The 16,473-nt window shown below is 39.3% G+C and overlaps 4 protein-coding genes and 1 pseudogene across 5 annotated transcripts in view; 2 read left to right on the forward strand and 3 right to left on the reverse strand.

Moving 5' to 3' along the window:
* Positions 1 to 1,191: 1,191 nt before the first annotated feature.
* Positions 1,192 to 5,786, forward strand: LOC104827242 (protein SCAI-like). Of its 2 annotated transcripts, none has more exons than XM_010560381.2 (10): positions 1,192 to 1,554; positions 1,992 to 2,379; positions 2,813 to 3,019; positions 3,123 to 3,344; positions 3,709 to 3,775; positions 3,902 to 4,129; positions 4,318 to 4,409; positions 4,552 to 4,734; positions 4,812 to 4,939; positions 5,338 to 5,786. In XM_010560381.2, the coding sequence occupies exons 1-10, from the start codon at positions 1,424 to 1,426 to the stop codon at positions 5,537 to 5,539; spliced, it is 1,848 nt and encodes a 615-aa protein (XP_010558683.1). In that variant the 5' UTR covers positions 1,192 to 1,423; the 3' UTR covers positions 5,540 to 5,786. The 2 variants fall into 2 exon arrangements, with proteins under 2 accessions (XP_010558683.1, XP_010558684.1); XM_010560382.2 differs by having other exon boundaries at positions 1,424 to 1,554; positions 3,902 to 4,111.
* Positions 5,787 to 6,072: 286 nt separating this feature from the next.
* Positions 6,073 to 8,110, forward strand: LOC104827245. The gene is made up of 6 exons (XM_010560383.2): positions 6,073 to 6,293; positions 6,446 to 6,495; positions 7,060 to 7,165; positions 7,264 to 7,322; positions 7,633 to 7,706; positions 7,935 to 8,110. Exons 1-5 carry the CDS (start codon positions 6,081 to 6,083, stop codon positions 7,682 to 7,684), a joined length of 480 nt encoding a protein of 159 aa, XP_010558685.1. The 5' UTR covers positions 6,073 to 6,080; the 3' UTR covers positions 7,685 to 7,706; positions 7,935 to 8,110.
* Positions 8,092 to 11,109, reverse strand: LOC104827243 (annotated as a pseudogene).
* Positions 11,110 to 12,432: 1,323 nt separating this feature from the next.
* Positions 12,433 to 15,499, reverse strand: LOC104827246 (chromo domain-containing protein LHP1-like). Its single transcript, XM_010560384.1, has 6 exons — positions 14,982 to 15,499; positions 14,629 to 14,654; positions 14,448 to 14,534; positions 13,506 to 14,255; positions 13,210 to 13,270; positions 12,433 to 13,079 (listed from the first exon to the last, which is right to left on the reverse strand). Exons 1-6 carry the CDS (start codon positions 15,276 to 15,278, stop codon positions 13,032 to 13,034), a joined length of 1,269 nt encoding a protein of 422 aa, XP_010558686.1. The 5' UTR covers positions 15,279 to 15,499; the 3' UTR covers positions 12,433 to 13,031.
* Positions 15,500 to 15,976: 477 nt separating this feature from the next.
* Positions 15,977 to 16,473, reverse strand: part of LOC104827247 (protein DETOXIFICATION 24-like) — a 3,882-nt gene continuing 3,385 nt past the window's right edge. The window contains exons 8-10 of the mRNA XM_010560385.1: positions 16,372 to 16,473; positions 16,176 to 16,262; positions 15,977 to 16,022 (exon numbers count right to left, since the gene is read on the reverse strand). Coding sequence (XP_010558687.1) covers positions 15,984 to 16,022; positions 16,176 to 16,262; positions 16,372 to 16,473 — 228 coding nt within the window. The 3' untranslated portion in view covers positions 15,977 to 15,983. The remainder of the gene's footprint in view (positions 16,023 to 16,175; positions 16,263 to 16,371) is intronic.

The following is a 16,473-nucleotide window of genomic DNA, read 5'->3' on the forward strand; positions in this document are numbered from 1 at the left end:
TCTTGATTATTTATTTATTTATAATTTATTTATTCTTTTAACAAGAAAATACGTAATTTTAAATGCTTTTTTTTTTGTCACTGGTGAGGGATTTCAATTTAGTCATTCTTAAAACGTTCAGAAAATTAAATAATATAAAGATATTATAGACCAAAAGTAGTTCATCCAAATCCTAGTGGTCTTAATTAGACCGCGTCGTTTAAGAAATGATTGGTCTTTTACATTTACGCGTTTTCCCTTTTTGTTAGTTCTTAGTTTTGCAGATTTTACTGACAAGATCTCTGCAAGATTTATTGATAATTTGATATGAGATGTTATTAGTCGTTTATCACGCTTATAGAAACATATATTTAAGGAAATTTGTTACAAAACTGGAGTTTTGTCGCAATAGGTATCCTTGAATTTTCAATATATTTCCCGAAATATTTTTTGGAAATAAATCAAGAACATTAATTCATAGAACCTCTTGGATTTTACTTTTTGAAATGATTATTTTTTAAAATGGAACGTGAATTATGGTCCTCCATTTCGGAATTCAAAATGAATTTTATTGACTATTTTAAAGACAATTTGTGATTAATTTTTTTTAACCCCAACCTATATTTAAGTATATTAGGAAGTGTTGACTGGAAATAGGGATATGGATGTACAACTAATTTCCACGTTATAATTACCATGTTCTTTCAATTTAATAATTTAAATAAACAATTAGTATTATCGAGTAACTAATTAATTATGCACAGTACACGACAGAGTGTCCCACCATTAGGTTAGGTGTCTCTAATCTGAGCTGTACGAATCCAAAGGAATAAAGAAAGTTATATTTTTTAATCATTAACAAGGGAGAAAGATATACCATTTGCGAGATAAGATTCTATATATATATATATATATATATAAAGTTTAATAATGGGGTCCATTATGTATATTTCTAATTTAAATTATATCGAACATCCTTTGGTGCTGTTCTCATGTTGGACCACATATTATCGTATGTTTAGCTTACTAATGTTAGTATTGTCTTTGATGGACATAGATAGAATGCCCATTGTATATAGTAAATGGGCTTTATATCCGGCCCATCTCATAGTTAGTAGTGAAGCCCAAACAGGAAAGAATTGGGACCGCTTTTTATATTATAAAGTCTTGGGGTGGTTCTGCATTTTGTTAAAAATGTCGGGGAGGAAGGAACTAGGAAGTGCTTAAAAAAACTAATAATGTATAAATTATATAAATTCCCGTAATTTCTCCAACTCTCTGATCCACCGGCGGAGTTCCTCCGTCAACCACTGAGCCGTCACATTCTTCAACCTCCGTCTCGATCTCGACGACCGAAAATCCGATCAGTAGAATTCTAGGTCAGAGAGATTCCGGTGTTGCAAAGGGAATTTTCTCAGCTCGAGGAAGAAGGAGAAGAAGAAGAATGTCGCAGCAAATCAGCGGCAACAGTTCCAGCAATATTCTTCCGTTGAGCGAAGTTTACTGGTCTCTCGTTAACAAAGCGGACAAGAAGTTCTCCAAGATCAGAGACTTGCCGTTCTACGAACGCAGCAGGTACGACTTCTCCGTGGTCGATTGCTTTCTCCTGGAGTTTTCTGTTCGGGTGCCGAGAAAGTTTGGGGATAATCGGAATTTGACTCTGTAGTCTTTTTACTTTACTTCTTGGGTTTTTTTATGATCTAAGGTGATGCAATTTGGGTTGACGGAGAAATGTACATAAAATATGTATAGTTTGAATTCGCTTGAGTTACATAGTCCCCTGTCGCGGCTTGATTTCACAGGATTCATGCAATACACTTGGTCGGTGTGTGTTTCATTTTTGTTAGGAGCAATTTCATGATCCGTTCTCAGTGGTGGAGCCGGAAAGGCTTTCAAAATAGTGTTTGGTAGAAAACGAGCGGATGATCAAATAATCGATGTTCTTGATATTTCCGATGCTTATACATTGCATTTTTATGTAACTTGGAGGCATTGTTTTCATTGTGTTATAGGTATGAAACTTATTTCTATAAGGTATTCAAGGTGTATACCGAATTATGGAAGTTTCAGCAAGAAAATCGGCAGAAGCTTGTTGAAGCTGGGCTTAAGAGGTGGGAGATTGGAGAAATTGCGTCTCGAATTGCACAGCTTTATTATGGGCACTATATGAGAACAAGTGATGCTGGTTACTTATCCGAGTCATACATATTCTACGAAGCAATACTAACTAGGGAGTACTTCAGAGAGGGATTGTTTCAGGATCTCAATATTGCAAACAAACAGCTACGCTTTTTTGCAAGGTTTCTGATGGTGTGTTTGGTCCTAGGCCGGCGAGAGATGGTACATCAATTGGTTGATCAGTTTAAACGGTTGATAGATGATTGCAGAAGGACATTCCAGGTTTGTTCTCGACACCAATCTTCTAATATGGGTTGCTTTCTTTTCCCTTAGCTTTAAACCATGTGACCTTTGGTGGTCAGTTGCATTGTATGCTGTTTTGAATTAGCCATTATAATGATATTTGTATTCCTGTGGTTCTGTTACTTTTTCTTTCTTCTGCTATGTGATCTTTATTTTCCAAGTTTAGATTCCCTCGCATGAAAAGCTTTGGTCAAAGCCCTGAAGAGAGCGGTTTGATATCTTAAAAATATTTGGTTCATTGTATTCGCTTAGCTCCTTCAAAGGTACCATTTCATGCGGCTTGGTAGATATGATGACCTAAGATTCCTGTCTATTAGTGAATCTTGATGTCTTCTTTTCTGTGCTTCTTATTTTTTTTTTACCTTTTTTGTTTTACTTGTTCTAGTTCTTAAACAGCTTTTCTTGTTTTCAGGAAACTGACTTTAAAGAATGGAAGCTGGTGGTGCAAGAAATAGCTAGATTTTTGAAAGCTGACACAGCTTTTATGAACGTCAGGCCTCTAAGATACAGTCTTGTTCTGGACCCTAACTTGGATTTTCTCCAGCATGCTGGTACACCGCTTGCAGGCAGGTCATTAAGGTTGACTGACGCAATATTGAGCAGCTATCATTATAACGAGGTTAGGTATACGATTTTTTCCTACCCTTGTCTAGTATAAGTCTATATATTAAATTATCATTTTTTTCTGAAATTCGTTATATCTGCTGTATGTTTTCCATCAGGTCAAGTATTCGGAGCTTACGCTTGATGCCTTCAGGATGCTTCAGTGTTTAGAGTGGGAACCTAGTGGTTCATTTTATCAGTCAACTGGTGCTAAAATGGCGCAGTGTGGATACACAGGACCTGCTGCTCGTGCACACCCACAGAACATTACTGATCCTACTTTGCCACCCAACCCTCGCAAAGCTGTCCTGTATCGTCCATCCGTGACAAATTTCTTAGCTGTGAGTTTGACTTTAGTTTTACTCAGCTAATTCCTTTCTTCGTGGTTTGTTTACGCTAAAGAATCTTGCTAGGTCCAACTTACTGCTATCTAAATTTTTAACCTATGCTCGAGTTCTATGTCCTTATTACTTTCTTGCTACTGTAAGCCTGTTTTGTTTTACCCTACAGTAGGCCTATTTTAGCAGCATTTTCTGAAAAATCATTGCAACAACTTTTACTGTGAGATATTTAGTTGTAAAGTAATTGAAATCTCAAACTCGCGTTTCTTCTGCCTGGTAGAATTTTTCGAAGATACATGTTTTCATTTTTCCAATAAATGGTCCCTTATAATTCGAATACATGTAATCCTGCTACTTTTTTCAGGTTTTGGCCACGACTTGTGAGGAACTTCCTTCTCATGGTGTCCTCTTAATATATTTGTCCGCTTCAGGTAACCACGTTTTTCTTAGGGCGGGTTTTATTCTTCTGCCTTCAAAATATTGAATTCCCTTTGCTTATTCTTCTTCCGTTGAAATATTGAGTTCCTTTACTTCTTCAATATATATTTTCTTTTCAGGAAAGGTTGGACGGACTTCATCTTCTCCTTTGGGTGTTGGAATTGCCAGTGGCATGGAGGAGAATATCATTAGAAACTTTGAATCTCATACCATCAATCAAGGTGGAGCCCCTTCACCTCCAATAGTTTCAGCAGATGATGGATCCAACCAGTCTTTAAGAGAAAACAATGGGGACTCCTCAGTCAGTTCACCATGTGGTTTGTTTCTAGGTAGTCATGGTCGTGAAGGTGCCCTCTCCACAACTATTGAAACCCTCTCGTTGATATTCATCTGATATTATCATATTCATATTAGCATATAGTTTATCATGACTGTGTTGTTTATAGGTCTTTCCGGTAATTCATTTTCCCTACGTTACTCCTCGCCATTGTCCAATAGAATGCTCAATTAAATACAACTTATTTTTTTGCCCCAGGACCGAGTTGCGTTTATCCCTCTGATTTAGTTCCATTCACAAGGAGGCCTCTTTTCATAGTCATCGATAGTGAAAGCAGTGCATCTTTTAAGGCAAGTACAACCAATTCCATCTGTCATCTGTTTAGATTCACTTTTAACTGCTGGGTAAAGTATGTACTTATGTGTTACGAAACGTTCACATTTCTTGTCATATAATCGAGAAGGTTAATATTTTCTTGCTCAAAATTTGAAGAGTATTAGCGGAGCTGAGAAAGGAGAGCCAGCTGCATTGCTACTGTCTCCAACCTATGCTCCTCCCCTTACCTCTGCTGATATGTCTCGTCATCCTAGCGGTAGCCTTTTCACCATTTTCCTCACAGCTCCAATCCAAGCATTTTGTTTGGTAATTGGCATTTCTGGGCCTGATGTAGAAATGGTACGTGAAAAAACCGGTTGTCCCATATTCTGTTCAGTTCTTTATCTGTATATATACTGATTAAGGAGGGTTATTAGGACAAGGCGGAGAAGCTGCTTTCCTTATCCATGAATGAGTGGGGTTCTACTCTGGCAACATCAGACACTCTCCATCCAGTTTGGGTGCAGATACTAAAAGATCCCTTCTTGAGACGACTTCTTCTAAGGTATGATATATTAGTCTTCTACCGCTTTTCCGTATTCAAAAATGCCGGTATCAGTACTTTGGCGAGTACTATATCAATGAAGAGGAAAAGAACGTAGATTAGTGAGGAGCACTAACTTGATTTAGTGGTAGAAGCTAGACTGGAACGGCCATTCTATATGAATAGATCTGTAACGAAGCGATGTCCTCTCTCTGCTGCCACTGAGTGAATAATCAAAGTATGCATATTACGGAATCAATTTTTCCCCCTGGAGGCTCGAAGCATGATGCCAATATGCATAGCCTAGTATCGGGTTTTCTGGATATTCGTACTGCCCTTCTATATTTTGAGCAGGAAAACATTTGAATACGCAGAGATCATATATTTAAGATATTTTCCCGGTTTCGCCACTTGTGCAGATTCTTGTTCTGTCGGGCTGTGTTGATGCTATACGCTCCGAACGCAGACAAGACACAAAATCAACCGGAGTGCTCTCCTGCTCTCCCGGACTCGCTCCTACCGACAGAGCCTGCAATTCAAAGCACGGTGTTTCAGATGGCAAGCATCTTCGGTGCGAGCAGTAAGTTCCCTCTTCCGAAAGAAATGACAAAATCTCTCTAGAGACCGGAAAGAGGGAGAGGAGAAAGACTGTCGTTGTCATTGCTCTACTCTCTTCTGGGACAACATAGCTTTTTCCAAATGGTCGGAAATGTTAGTTCCTTTTCCTGTGGTGTTTTTTTTTTGGTCTAGTGCTTCAACACGTCATTTGAAGCCGTGTGTCGGTCTGGAGAGATTACCATCAAATCGAAGTTTTTTCCATTCAGAACAACAACTCTACATAATGAATCCAAAGTCAAATCTTTGACTCCGTGTACTGCAAGCCCTATATATATATATACCTCTCATTTAATTATGAGAATAAAGTTACAAATAAAGCACGTAACAAATGCCCTTAATATATGCACCTGTGTAAGTATGTGCGTGTATATATATTGTCATTACAGTGGGCCCATGGTTATAATGGGCCTGATTTTTAGAGCCCAAGTCTACAGTTGGGTCCAATGAGTAGTTGTCGTATCCATATCCAAGAAGGCGACTCAAAAGCCCAAAGTCGTTTTTTTTTGTTTGACTTGGTGGTATCAACGTACAATGGCATTGAAGAATGCGCATTTTAGTAAAAAATCAGTCGCTCCTTCTTGTAACCGGCGATCAACAGAGGGGCGCTTATCGTTTTTTCCTTTGTGGTAGAACAGTAGATTCAAGCACCATGGAAACTTCCAGAGCTCCTTCGAGCTCTGTCTTCGTCTTTTGCTTTCTTCTGTTCCTCTCCTTGTCTTTTGTCCCCAGTGTTTTGTCCAAATCTCGTCCGATCTCCGTAAGCTTCGACTCGCTCTCCCTGTTCTCGTCTTTTGTTTTCCTTTGTTTGTTTTTCTATTCAGATTAAAGTTTCACTGGAATAGTGGTGCTGATTTTATCTCTCTCTCTCTCTCTCTTTTTTTTTTTTTTTGGGTAACACCAATTATGCAGGACGAAGAGATCAGGCAGAAGAAGAACGAGTGTTACGCTGATATAGAGAGGTGAGTCGTGGCGATAGCTAATCTCCTCTTCCTTTTCTGTGTCGTTTCCCTCGAATTCTCTTCCCTTGTTTTTCCATGTAAACCGTTTTTTTTTATTTTTGGTTTCTTGTTCTTGATGTGAACTCGGCCAAAGTGTTGTCTCTGAATAGAGGTTAGCGAGATCGAACTTTCATTTGATTTGCGCTCACCTCCTATGGTTTTCTTTGATGCTTGTATATAGGAAGATTGAGAAAATTTCATGGTGTTATTGGGATGATAATGATATCGTTGTAACTTGTGTTAGTATTCCAAGCTATGAGCTCCCTGGATGAGTTGTCTCTTAGCATCCTTCTAGCTGTTCTGATTTGGATGCTGAAGCTTGCAAATGGATTTTTTGGTTATTTGAGGATTTGCAAAACGCAAAACGCAAATCTGCAGATGTGATCTTTGAGGATAATTGCTAAGGCTGTTTTCTATAAGCCAGAATTTATATTTCAATTTGCAACTTTTGGGTTATCCTTCTTGTTTTGTTGGAATGGGATGAATTTCATTCTTATGAATTGGGTTGTGCTGCCATGGAAATAGTGGATTGTGGGGTTGGCAGTGCAAGTCTTCCTCGACAGCCAAGGAGAACTGTGCCTTGCGATGCCTTTCTCCGCCTTGCTACGAGCTCATCTATGAGAGCGACCCGGTCAGGCCAATAAAACGATGGCTTTTGTTATATTGATCCCATTTGTAGATTCTTTCTCTTCTATCGTTTGATGTGGTCGCGCTTTTTCCATGTTGCAGCTTGAAGAGGGCGAGAAAGATTTGATTAGAAGCCAAGAATACAAGTATTGTATGTACAAGTAAGTCCCAAATTTAATATTTGTCGATTGGAGCTGGAGATTCTTGACCTACACTTTCTCGAGCTGCTGAGCAATTTTAGGGTCTCCATCTCTTTGTATAGCTCATATAATAAAGTGTCCAATTCTGTGTAGTTTGGAGTGAGTTCTTACAATGCTGTTGGTTTCGGTATCATAATGACTCAATTTCCTTGTACCTGCGGCCATGTGTTCTCTTAGAATTGACGATAGCATTATGTATATTAGTGATAATGTGAGAAAGACATAGCCGAACTGAACTCAAAGGGCTATCCCTTGTTAATCTTTTTGGCAGGTTGTCCCTTGGTGAAAGCATAGACGGCGTCCGAGGCTCCTTCGACTTGTAATATATCCCAAGGAAGTCAGTAGGTAATACTTCTATACGAGTCATATGGATGATGATATAAACTACATTGTTAACATTTTATATCATGATTATGTATATCAACGATCATCACTCACGTTACGTTATCTAACGTTTTAGCAATCGAAGTCCTGTATTTCATCTCCTCCTCGTCATTCTGTGTTGCATCTCGCACATTGGGAATTTACCCTTCTTTTGTGATGATACGCTTTATATCGATTTCGATGATGCAGTTATATCCAGGATGCTTCTTGAGGTGTTTAGCTTTCTCAAGCACCTTGCGGATTAGGCTCACTCTGTCAAACATTGTTATTGGTGATTTCAGAAAGCAAATACATTCAAAAAAATACACTTGAAATTCACCATGAGATTTGATGGTAAAAGTTGAAAAACATGAACTTTTTCGATACGATTGCTCTGAATGATCTTTGTTGGATTCAGTCTTAGAGATTCTAGAAGATTTTCAGAAACATTTCAAAGTCAGAAATCCAAAGACAGCATCAAAACCAGAAAAAGAACTGTACAAAGAAAGCAAGAAAGGAGAAGGCTCCTGTTCAATCAAAGCTACATGGCATCATCTTCTTCACCAGGAATAGTGGCGGAACCTTCTCCGAGCCGTCCTCCTGAAAGGTTTACAGGCCAGAATGCTAAGATCAACCGCAGCAGCAAGGGCCATGAAGATTGCTGCATCTTCCACACAAGTTATGTGCCTCATGGCCAGTTGCACCACTGGTTTATTACTACCGCTCGGTCCAATGAGTAGTTGTCGTATCCAAAGGATGGTCCCAACCCGGAAAAGTCTCCGCTGCTCTGAGGGCTTGGAACCGGCGTTGTCGCCGCCGCCACGGTACGCATCTGTCTGTCTGTGTCTATGAAAAATTCCCCACCTTTCTCTGCGTTTATAAGAATCTCAGACATCAAAACATCCCCGATATCTTGCCCGTTTGACAGGAGGTGAAACCTGCAGCATATTGAATCCCGGAGACCGCGTTCCCGCCATGCCTCGAGCTTTCCCCAGGGCTGCCAGCTGTCGGGTTGACATGGGTCAGGCCGGACCACTAGCCATGCGCCTGGATTCGACTTGGCCACCCAATCACAGCCGCTGGATGGGACAAAGGGTGTTGTTATGAAGGCTGCAGCCACTGCAGAGCCAGACAGGTCGTGTATCTTCACCTTCCATCCTTTCCGTTCACGTCTTTCTGTCTCGATCTCGGTTCCATCGCCCGAACTTGACCAGTATCCGCTTAGTGGGTCCGCCTGTGACACCCTGCCAAATCCAATTTATACACTTGAGTATCAAAAGCTGGTTAATTTATATAATTCCATCAACCAAAAGAACAATTTTTCATCATAAGATATCAATCTAAGTGGAAAACTCTGATGAGAAGTTGAGAACATTCTTACAGAAACAAAAGAGTTAGCTTTAAGACATACGACAACACGATTCTTATTTATATATATATATATATATATATAATTGCACTTGTTAACTAAACAATGCATCTATCTATGTCCTGAAACCTAAAAAAGGTGCACAATCAAACATCACCTGTCTCGACTAAACTTGCAGCTGAAAATGGGTTGCTTGACCGAGCTGCGGAGCTGAACTATCTGAGGGCTAAGTGTGGTAACATCCTCGAACTGAAACACATATCGTGGATCAGGATCGAGCTTCACCTGAAGGTGAAGCTCTGGTCCAGGCCTGGTCTTGTCATGTCTGTTCTTCTTGCCAATACCGATCCAGCCATTGAAGAGAATCACAGGTTTGCCTTCTCCCCATTCAGGCCCCACTTCCAACTTAAATATCCCAATCTGCTGTCTCTTCACACCAACTCCACAGTGTGATGAACTCGGTTTGCCAATGAACACAACAATCTCCAAGCAAGAATGAGGGCTGTAGAAGAAGCATCTAGGGGTCAGAAGAAGCGCTCTTAAATCAGACTCTTCAAGGTAAAAGCTCGAGGCAATGGCTGGACCATCAGGATTAGCTTCCGGCGACAACACCAGAGGAACTGAGGTTGTCTGAACGGGAAAACCCCGAAGCTTTATATCACACGAGCATTGAGAGGAGAGGGCCTCAACCCCGGATTTTGAAGAGGAATTCGGGATGGTTTTCGGTATCCTCAAACCGAGTGAACCTACCGAAAGCCGAACAAAAGCCTGAGGATCCATTAATCTCGAAAATGTTTCTTCAAGGCGGTTGGACCAGACCCCCTGTCGAAACAACAGACAGAACAGCAGAATGAGGTTTAGATCATATTCCACATCATCTTGAACATGTTACAACCAGAAACCAGAGATGCAGCCCCAACATCTTCTCCGAAAACAAAAATGGCAAAATACCAAACAGAGATAACTGACAGAAGGAGGTTTCTTGAGTGATATCCATCACTGACAGAAGATGGAACTTTCTGCTTTAGAGGCAATCGAATCTATGGGTTGGAAACCCCTCTAATAAGGAATGATCACACAAATTTTCCTTTTACAGCACTTCAATTCAATGCCCTAACGCTTACGCCAAACAATCATCTTCCCCGGAGAGAGGATTCTGTGCATACCCCTGCCTTCAAGAGGAATATCCAGATTTCTTCATGAATCATGGGAAGAATCCTACTGGAATGCTCTTCTTTTTAGTGCCACTCTTCAACTTCAAGGCCAAGAAAGGGTAGAGAATTGAAAATCGAAGAGAACTCGGGTCATACACTTTCCAACCAAATTCTCACAAGGCAATACTTTTACGAACTTTTGACACTTCCCATTTTCTCTTTTTTTTTATCACTGAATTTATTTTACCAAAGCTCGTAGCTTTTGCCATTTCCCATGTGGATCGGATGATCACTGGTAAGCTAAATTCCTGCCATTCCATCCCCGCCAAATGAAAGAAACCTTTTTTTTCAACAAAAGATAAAAGAAAGAAAGAAACTTTGAACCCTAACAGACCAGAATTCCTTGAACAGAAAATCCCACAATTTTTTTTACAGAATTCCTCTGAATTCAAGCTAAACAGTAGCTAATCCGACCAAGTAACATATCAGCAAGCAAGTCAAAGTGGAAAACAAACAGGCCGACATAGAGAAGATTCAAGCAAAAAGAGATGAAACTTTTTTGGAAAAAAAAAAAAAGACATTCAGACAATGATGCGTAGAAGAAGAGAGAATGAACAGGAAACTGAAATCAATGAAGCGGCCAACAGACAACAGATGGACTATGTTTCATGCTACTAGAGTTACCGAAATGAGCAAAACCCACCAGAATTCCGATACGTACCTGTCAAAACCCGTAAGCATTTTTCTCGAGAATCTGACGGTTTTCCCAGGAAAATTCAGAGCTTCAAAATCAATCAACTTCTCAATTATCTGCCTCTTTATCCATCAACAAAACAATAAAGGAAACCCCCCCCCCCCCCAAAAAACCCCCCCCCCCCAGAAACAGAATTCTCAAATCTCGGGGGAAAATGCGAGTAATAATTGTAAAAATCACGGAGACGAACGTAATATTCGTCGAATGAAACGAAGACGACGACGACGACGACGGGATTTTCTTCGCGAAGCCCAAAAAGGATTCTTCTCTCTCTCTAAGTACGTGTGTAAGTATATATTCTATCCGAAGGAAATTGCGTTATTCGCCACGAAATTGACGGGGGAGAATATAAACGCAGAAAGGGTTTCCAATTTTGCCCTAATTCAATGTCCCAAAATTAAAACTTTTTAAAGAAAAATTAACCTGTTCTATCATGTATTAATGAGAAAATAACTTGTTCATTAATATTTAAATAAATTAAAAATTACTAGAATAAACAACAATGATGTTATGTAAGATAGAGGGCATGATTAAAGAATGATTAACTAGTTTTGTTGACTGAAAACAATATATGGAGCCACTTAAACATTGTAACAGCTACAGTCCATGTGATCGGATAATAGAGTTTGGTGGGAAATATGAATGTGTAGATAAATATACAATGCTATTTTTAATTAATGCCCAACGAAAATAAAAATAAAAAATATGCAAATGAGAGAGGGATGGGTACGTGAATACAGCTGGAGGCAACCCCACGCTTTTTTTTTTTAATGAGTCGGATTCATATTGCTAATAACGAATCGATTCAAGACACGTGTAATCCTGACTTCATATCCCAACTGTCCCTATTTTTTTAATTAATGTTTTATTTAATTTTGTTAATGTTTTTTCTCCGAAATATCGTTTTTTATTGATGAAAATCATACACAATCGACCGTCGGTGTTAGATGAAAATCAATTTTTTTTATTTAATTTTAGATTTTATAAAATTATATTAATTTGATTTAATTTAAAATTATCTATTTTATAAAATTAAAAAAAAAAACTATATGGATTTGCTGCTCATACTTTTACTATAAACCAGAAGGGCTAGTTCCACATAGATAAGTACCTTGTACATGAATACATGTTATAAAATTATGTATACACATATATATATATATATATAACAATGGTAAATAATAATAATAATAATAATAATAATAATAATAATAATAATAAAAAGGTATTTTGACAAAAATATAATAAAAAGGTATTGGATTTAAAATAATAAAAAAAAAAAAGAATACGAGAGCCGCAAAGAAGGAAGGATGGAGGAGAGAGAGTGGCTTTGAGGCAGAGAAGCATGTGCTTTCTCACCACTCTCCCACTTCTTATGGTTTCTTTCTTCTTCTTCTCCTCCCAACTCTCTCAACTGAGATAAGAAGCCAATAATGAGAGACAGGACATCAATGTCTCTTTCTATGGTATTAATGCATGTATGGCTCAAACAGAGCATTCATGGAACAGAGTTTCCACAATCTAAAACATGGACCCCCAAAGATGGGAGGAGGAAGTCGTTACAAAACTCAACACTGCAGAGAAACGTGTTACATCTAAAGCGTTTAACAGATTCTTTTACAGAGAACCCAGTTGGAGTTGGAGATGGAAAAAGAACCAGGTGGAACATCTGAAAGCCAATGTCCTTGGGATTCTCAAATGGGACCTTTCTTGTGGAAGTTCCATATCTGGAGGAACTAAACCTATCCTACTACTGTTCCTCCCCCTCGATCCCTTCACAGACTTCCTTCTCTTTGAACAAGTAGTTCAACAAATCTCCACAAACCTCGACGATGAAACGATTGATAACATCTACGGATAAGCCCATCTTAAGAACCTCGTTAGACACTGTGCTATCGAAACCTACCCTACAAACCGCTTCTTGAGAAAAAAACAAAGCAAACTAATCTTGTCTGCCTACAGAATTACAATGCTGTGTACAGACAATTCTTACCCTTTTTTTTTTTTTGCCCTGTAAATTTATGGCTGAATCAAGAAGTAGGATTGTACTTGAGATGTTGCTCATAGAAGTCGATCAACTGGCATCAAAGCAGAGGAAGAAAGAAAGAAACAACCTTTCCAGGATAAGTATACAAGTTTGAGATCTCTTCCAATCAGGTATCTGCAAAAATGCGGAACAAAACTCTAAAGCAAGTGATAGTAGATTACCAGAAGAGGGTTGTGAGCCTTGAGAAATCTGTTGTCCACCATCACTTCTTTCCCATCAGCCCTATCAAGCAGATAGATACGCAAAGCTTAAAAAGCTTATTAAGGTGTTATAGACTAACATCCTCCTGATTTTAAAACCCGGTAAACATTATGAAGATTGTTCACAAAATGCAGAAACAGATTACATTCAGTTCAGTGACAGAACATCAACAACTCAGGAGAAGTGTGATCACACAGCCAAGGAAGCAATTCTCATAAACAGCGAGGAAAGGTTAAGTCGGGAGCTACTGACAAACCTCAGTGCCATGAAGGTCACCAGCCCGTCCTGAATGTTGTCTGATATGGAAGCCGAAAAGCTTATGGGCTTAAGGATCTTTGTGATATTCAACTCCTCCGTCTTGCTTTTCTGGGACAACCCATTTTCCATCATACCAGGATACTCAGTCCCTAACCTCGAGACTGCACCAAAAGAGTCTAACGTAATCAAATCACGGGTGAGATCCGGATTTATAGTAGGGTTACTCGTAGTGGCATCCTGTTTAAATCTTTTCACTGAACCAGACTTTCTTCGCTTGGCCCCTATGCACTGATTGCTCTTATCAACCTCCTTAGAACAAGCCTTAAGAAGGCCATTGGTTGGAGCATCACCTTCAGAGCCAATACCGCCATGGGAACATTCCACAGAGTTATTGAATGAATAGACCTCACTACGAGAAACTGGTCCTCTAAGCTCGTTAAGTGTGGGATCATATTCTTTCTCCGAATTGACTTGGTCTCCACCTGCACTACCTCTCTTTCCATCAACCTGGTTGTCAAGGCAAGTCTTTTTCACTGGCCGGCCCCTTTTTTTAGTCGAACCATTGAGGTCAGTTGGAAAGGTAGAGATGCTTGGAGATGTAGAAGATGGAGATTTTCCAAAGGCAACAGTTAGAGCACCGGTAGCATCATGAGAAGCAGACATTGAACGTGGCTGCTTCTTCTTTGTGTGAGAAAGAAAACCTCCAGATTTGCGTTTCCGCTTCCTGCCATGCTTTCCTGGTCGAAAACTTTGAATCAAGAACAACACAAATCAGCTTAAAAAACACAAACTTTGAACAGCATGGTATCATAATCTGGAAATAACAAACATACAACCAATCAAAAGTAAATTAGATGATTCAGATTAGGGAAACAGATAACTTAGATAGATTGCAATGAAAGAAAGAGAAATCACACTGCCAATGCCAAAGACAATTTACCTGTCCTCAAATGCATCGATAAAATCGGAGCAAGATTGCAGGTTCTCCAAAGGCTCCCAAGTGTTCGCAGCTTCGGGCCATCCACGCCTTCACGACAGAGCTTATATCAACAGAAAAGCATGTCGAAACCCATATGATATGATGTGGAATATATGAAAACAGATACCATTCAAGAACTCACCATTTGACAAGATACTGGAGCTTGCCCTATGATTACAGCACCATTTGATAAAGACATTGGCAGCACCAACAAGAAGCACAATACATTATCCGGATCAGAAAAAATAAATCGAACATAAAAGCAAAACATGGATCAGATACTACTCTACAGGCTTTGTTATCACCATTGAATTGCACCGAGATTTCCTAATGAGCAAGAATTATGCCGTTGCACAGCCATTAAAAAGAAAAAAGTCATCTAAATGATCCAACCTTAAATGAAACCAGAAAAGGACCAAATTTATGGGAAACAAACAACACCCAGAAACACATTTGTCTCTATCCAATGACTGAGGAAAACAGAAACGAGCTTACTTTTCTAACTCTCTTACGACGAATGGCTTCGATTTCGAAGAACCCTTCGTCTAGCTTTGGCCTCTCCTCTTCTCCACCATCATCTTCTTCTCCGTCCCCTACTTCTTCCCAGTCCTTGTTATGCACATCATCACCCACCTCGCGGAGAGCCGACTCCCCACCGTCACATCCTCCTCCGCCGTCGTCGCCGGCGCCGGTGAAGGCCCTCTTCGAACTCTCCCCGCCGTTACTCTCTGCCGTATCCGCCTCAACGGCGTCGTTAGCCATCTGGGTCTTCTTCTTCCCACCTACCTTCATTTCCGGGTATTCGGGTCGAAACCCGAATGAAACTCCAGGTGTCTCCGGTAATCGGGGTTTCTTCTCCTCGGTCTTATTCTTCTTCAGAAAAAAGCTAAAGTGTTCCCTTTTTTCTGAGCAATTGAAAAAAGATGGAGAATTTCTTCCGATTGTTGAGGTTTCTTTTGGACGGGTTTGCTTGCAGGAAGACGACCTGACCCGACCTCTCACGACCAGCTTTTTTTTTAATAAAAAAAAATCTCTCTCTTTTTATGGAATTAAAAAAAAAATGGAAAATTAAGGTTGCTTGCGGAAACAGGAATAAAACATTAAAAAATAAAAAGGAAACTTAAACAAGTATTTCACAAAAAAAAAAAAAAAAAAAAAAAATTTAAAAAATTAAAGACCGAATTGAACTTGAAAAGTAGATATAATAAAGATTATTCAGCATCTTCAAAACGGCCATATTCCTGTACCTTCACGACGTACAAATCACGAGCCAACACTTTATTAATATCATCCACAGTCTCCTCGAGCACACAAAGGAGCCACGTAGACAATTTATCACATCACGCGAGACTGCTTGCAAATAAAATTGGACCAGCGATTAGGCGGTCGGTCCATAAAACACACGGCTAACGAATAAAAACGTACTCTTATTTGTATCCAATAGTAATAATAATAATTTTGTAAAGAACAAGTGTTCTTCATCATTTCTCTTCCGCCTTAAAGCCACCTCTTTAGACGTTGTCTCGTCTTCTCAACCTTGGCAAAAAAAAAAAACATAATATATAAAAATCTCGATCGATGCATTTACATTTTTATAAACGAACCGCCACGTTTTATTTTTCACATAGAGTCTAATAACATTTTGTTAGTTACGTAAAAAAAATACAAGATAATATGCATTATAATCACCTCAATGTCCCAGTCGGTTCGGTATATGATGCAGGAAAGTATAAGGGTTTGCACTGCCACCCCACCCAACATTCCAATCCAAAGCCCCTGCATTGTAAAATCCCAAGTTATTATTAACCTCTTAAATCAATTACATATATACTATATAATACTATTTTAATATAATACAATAAATTGGACACACATATTCTTTTACCTTAACACCAAGGTCGAATACATAAGTAAGGACGAGACCCAATGGAATGCCAACTGCGTAATAAGACCCTAAATTCACGACGGCGACCAAACTCTGCATTCC

The sequence above is a fragment of the Tarenaya hassleriana genome, unplaced genomic scaffold, assembly GCF_000463585.1.
Source record: "Tarenaya hassleriana unplaced genomic scaffold, ASM46358v1 Cleome5, whole genome shotgun sequence".
NCBI classification, from domain to species: Eukaryota; Viridiplantae; Streptophyta; class Magnoliopsida; order Brassicales; family Cleomaceae; genus Tarenaya; species Tarenaya hassleriana.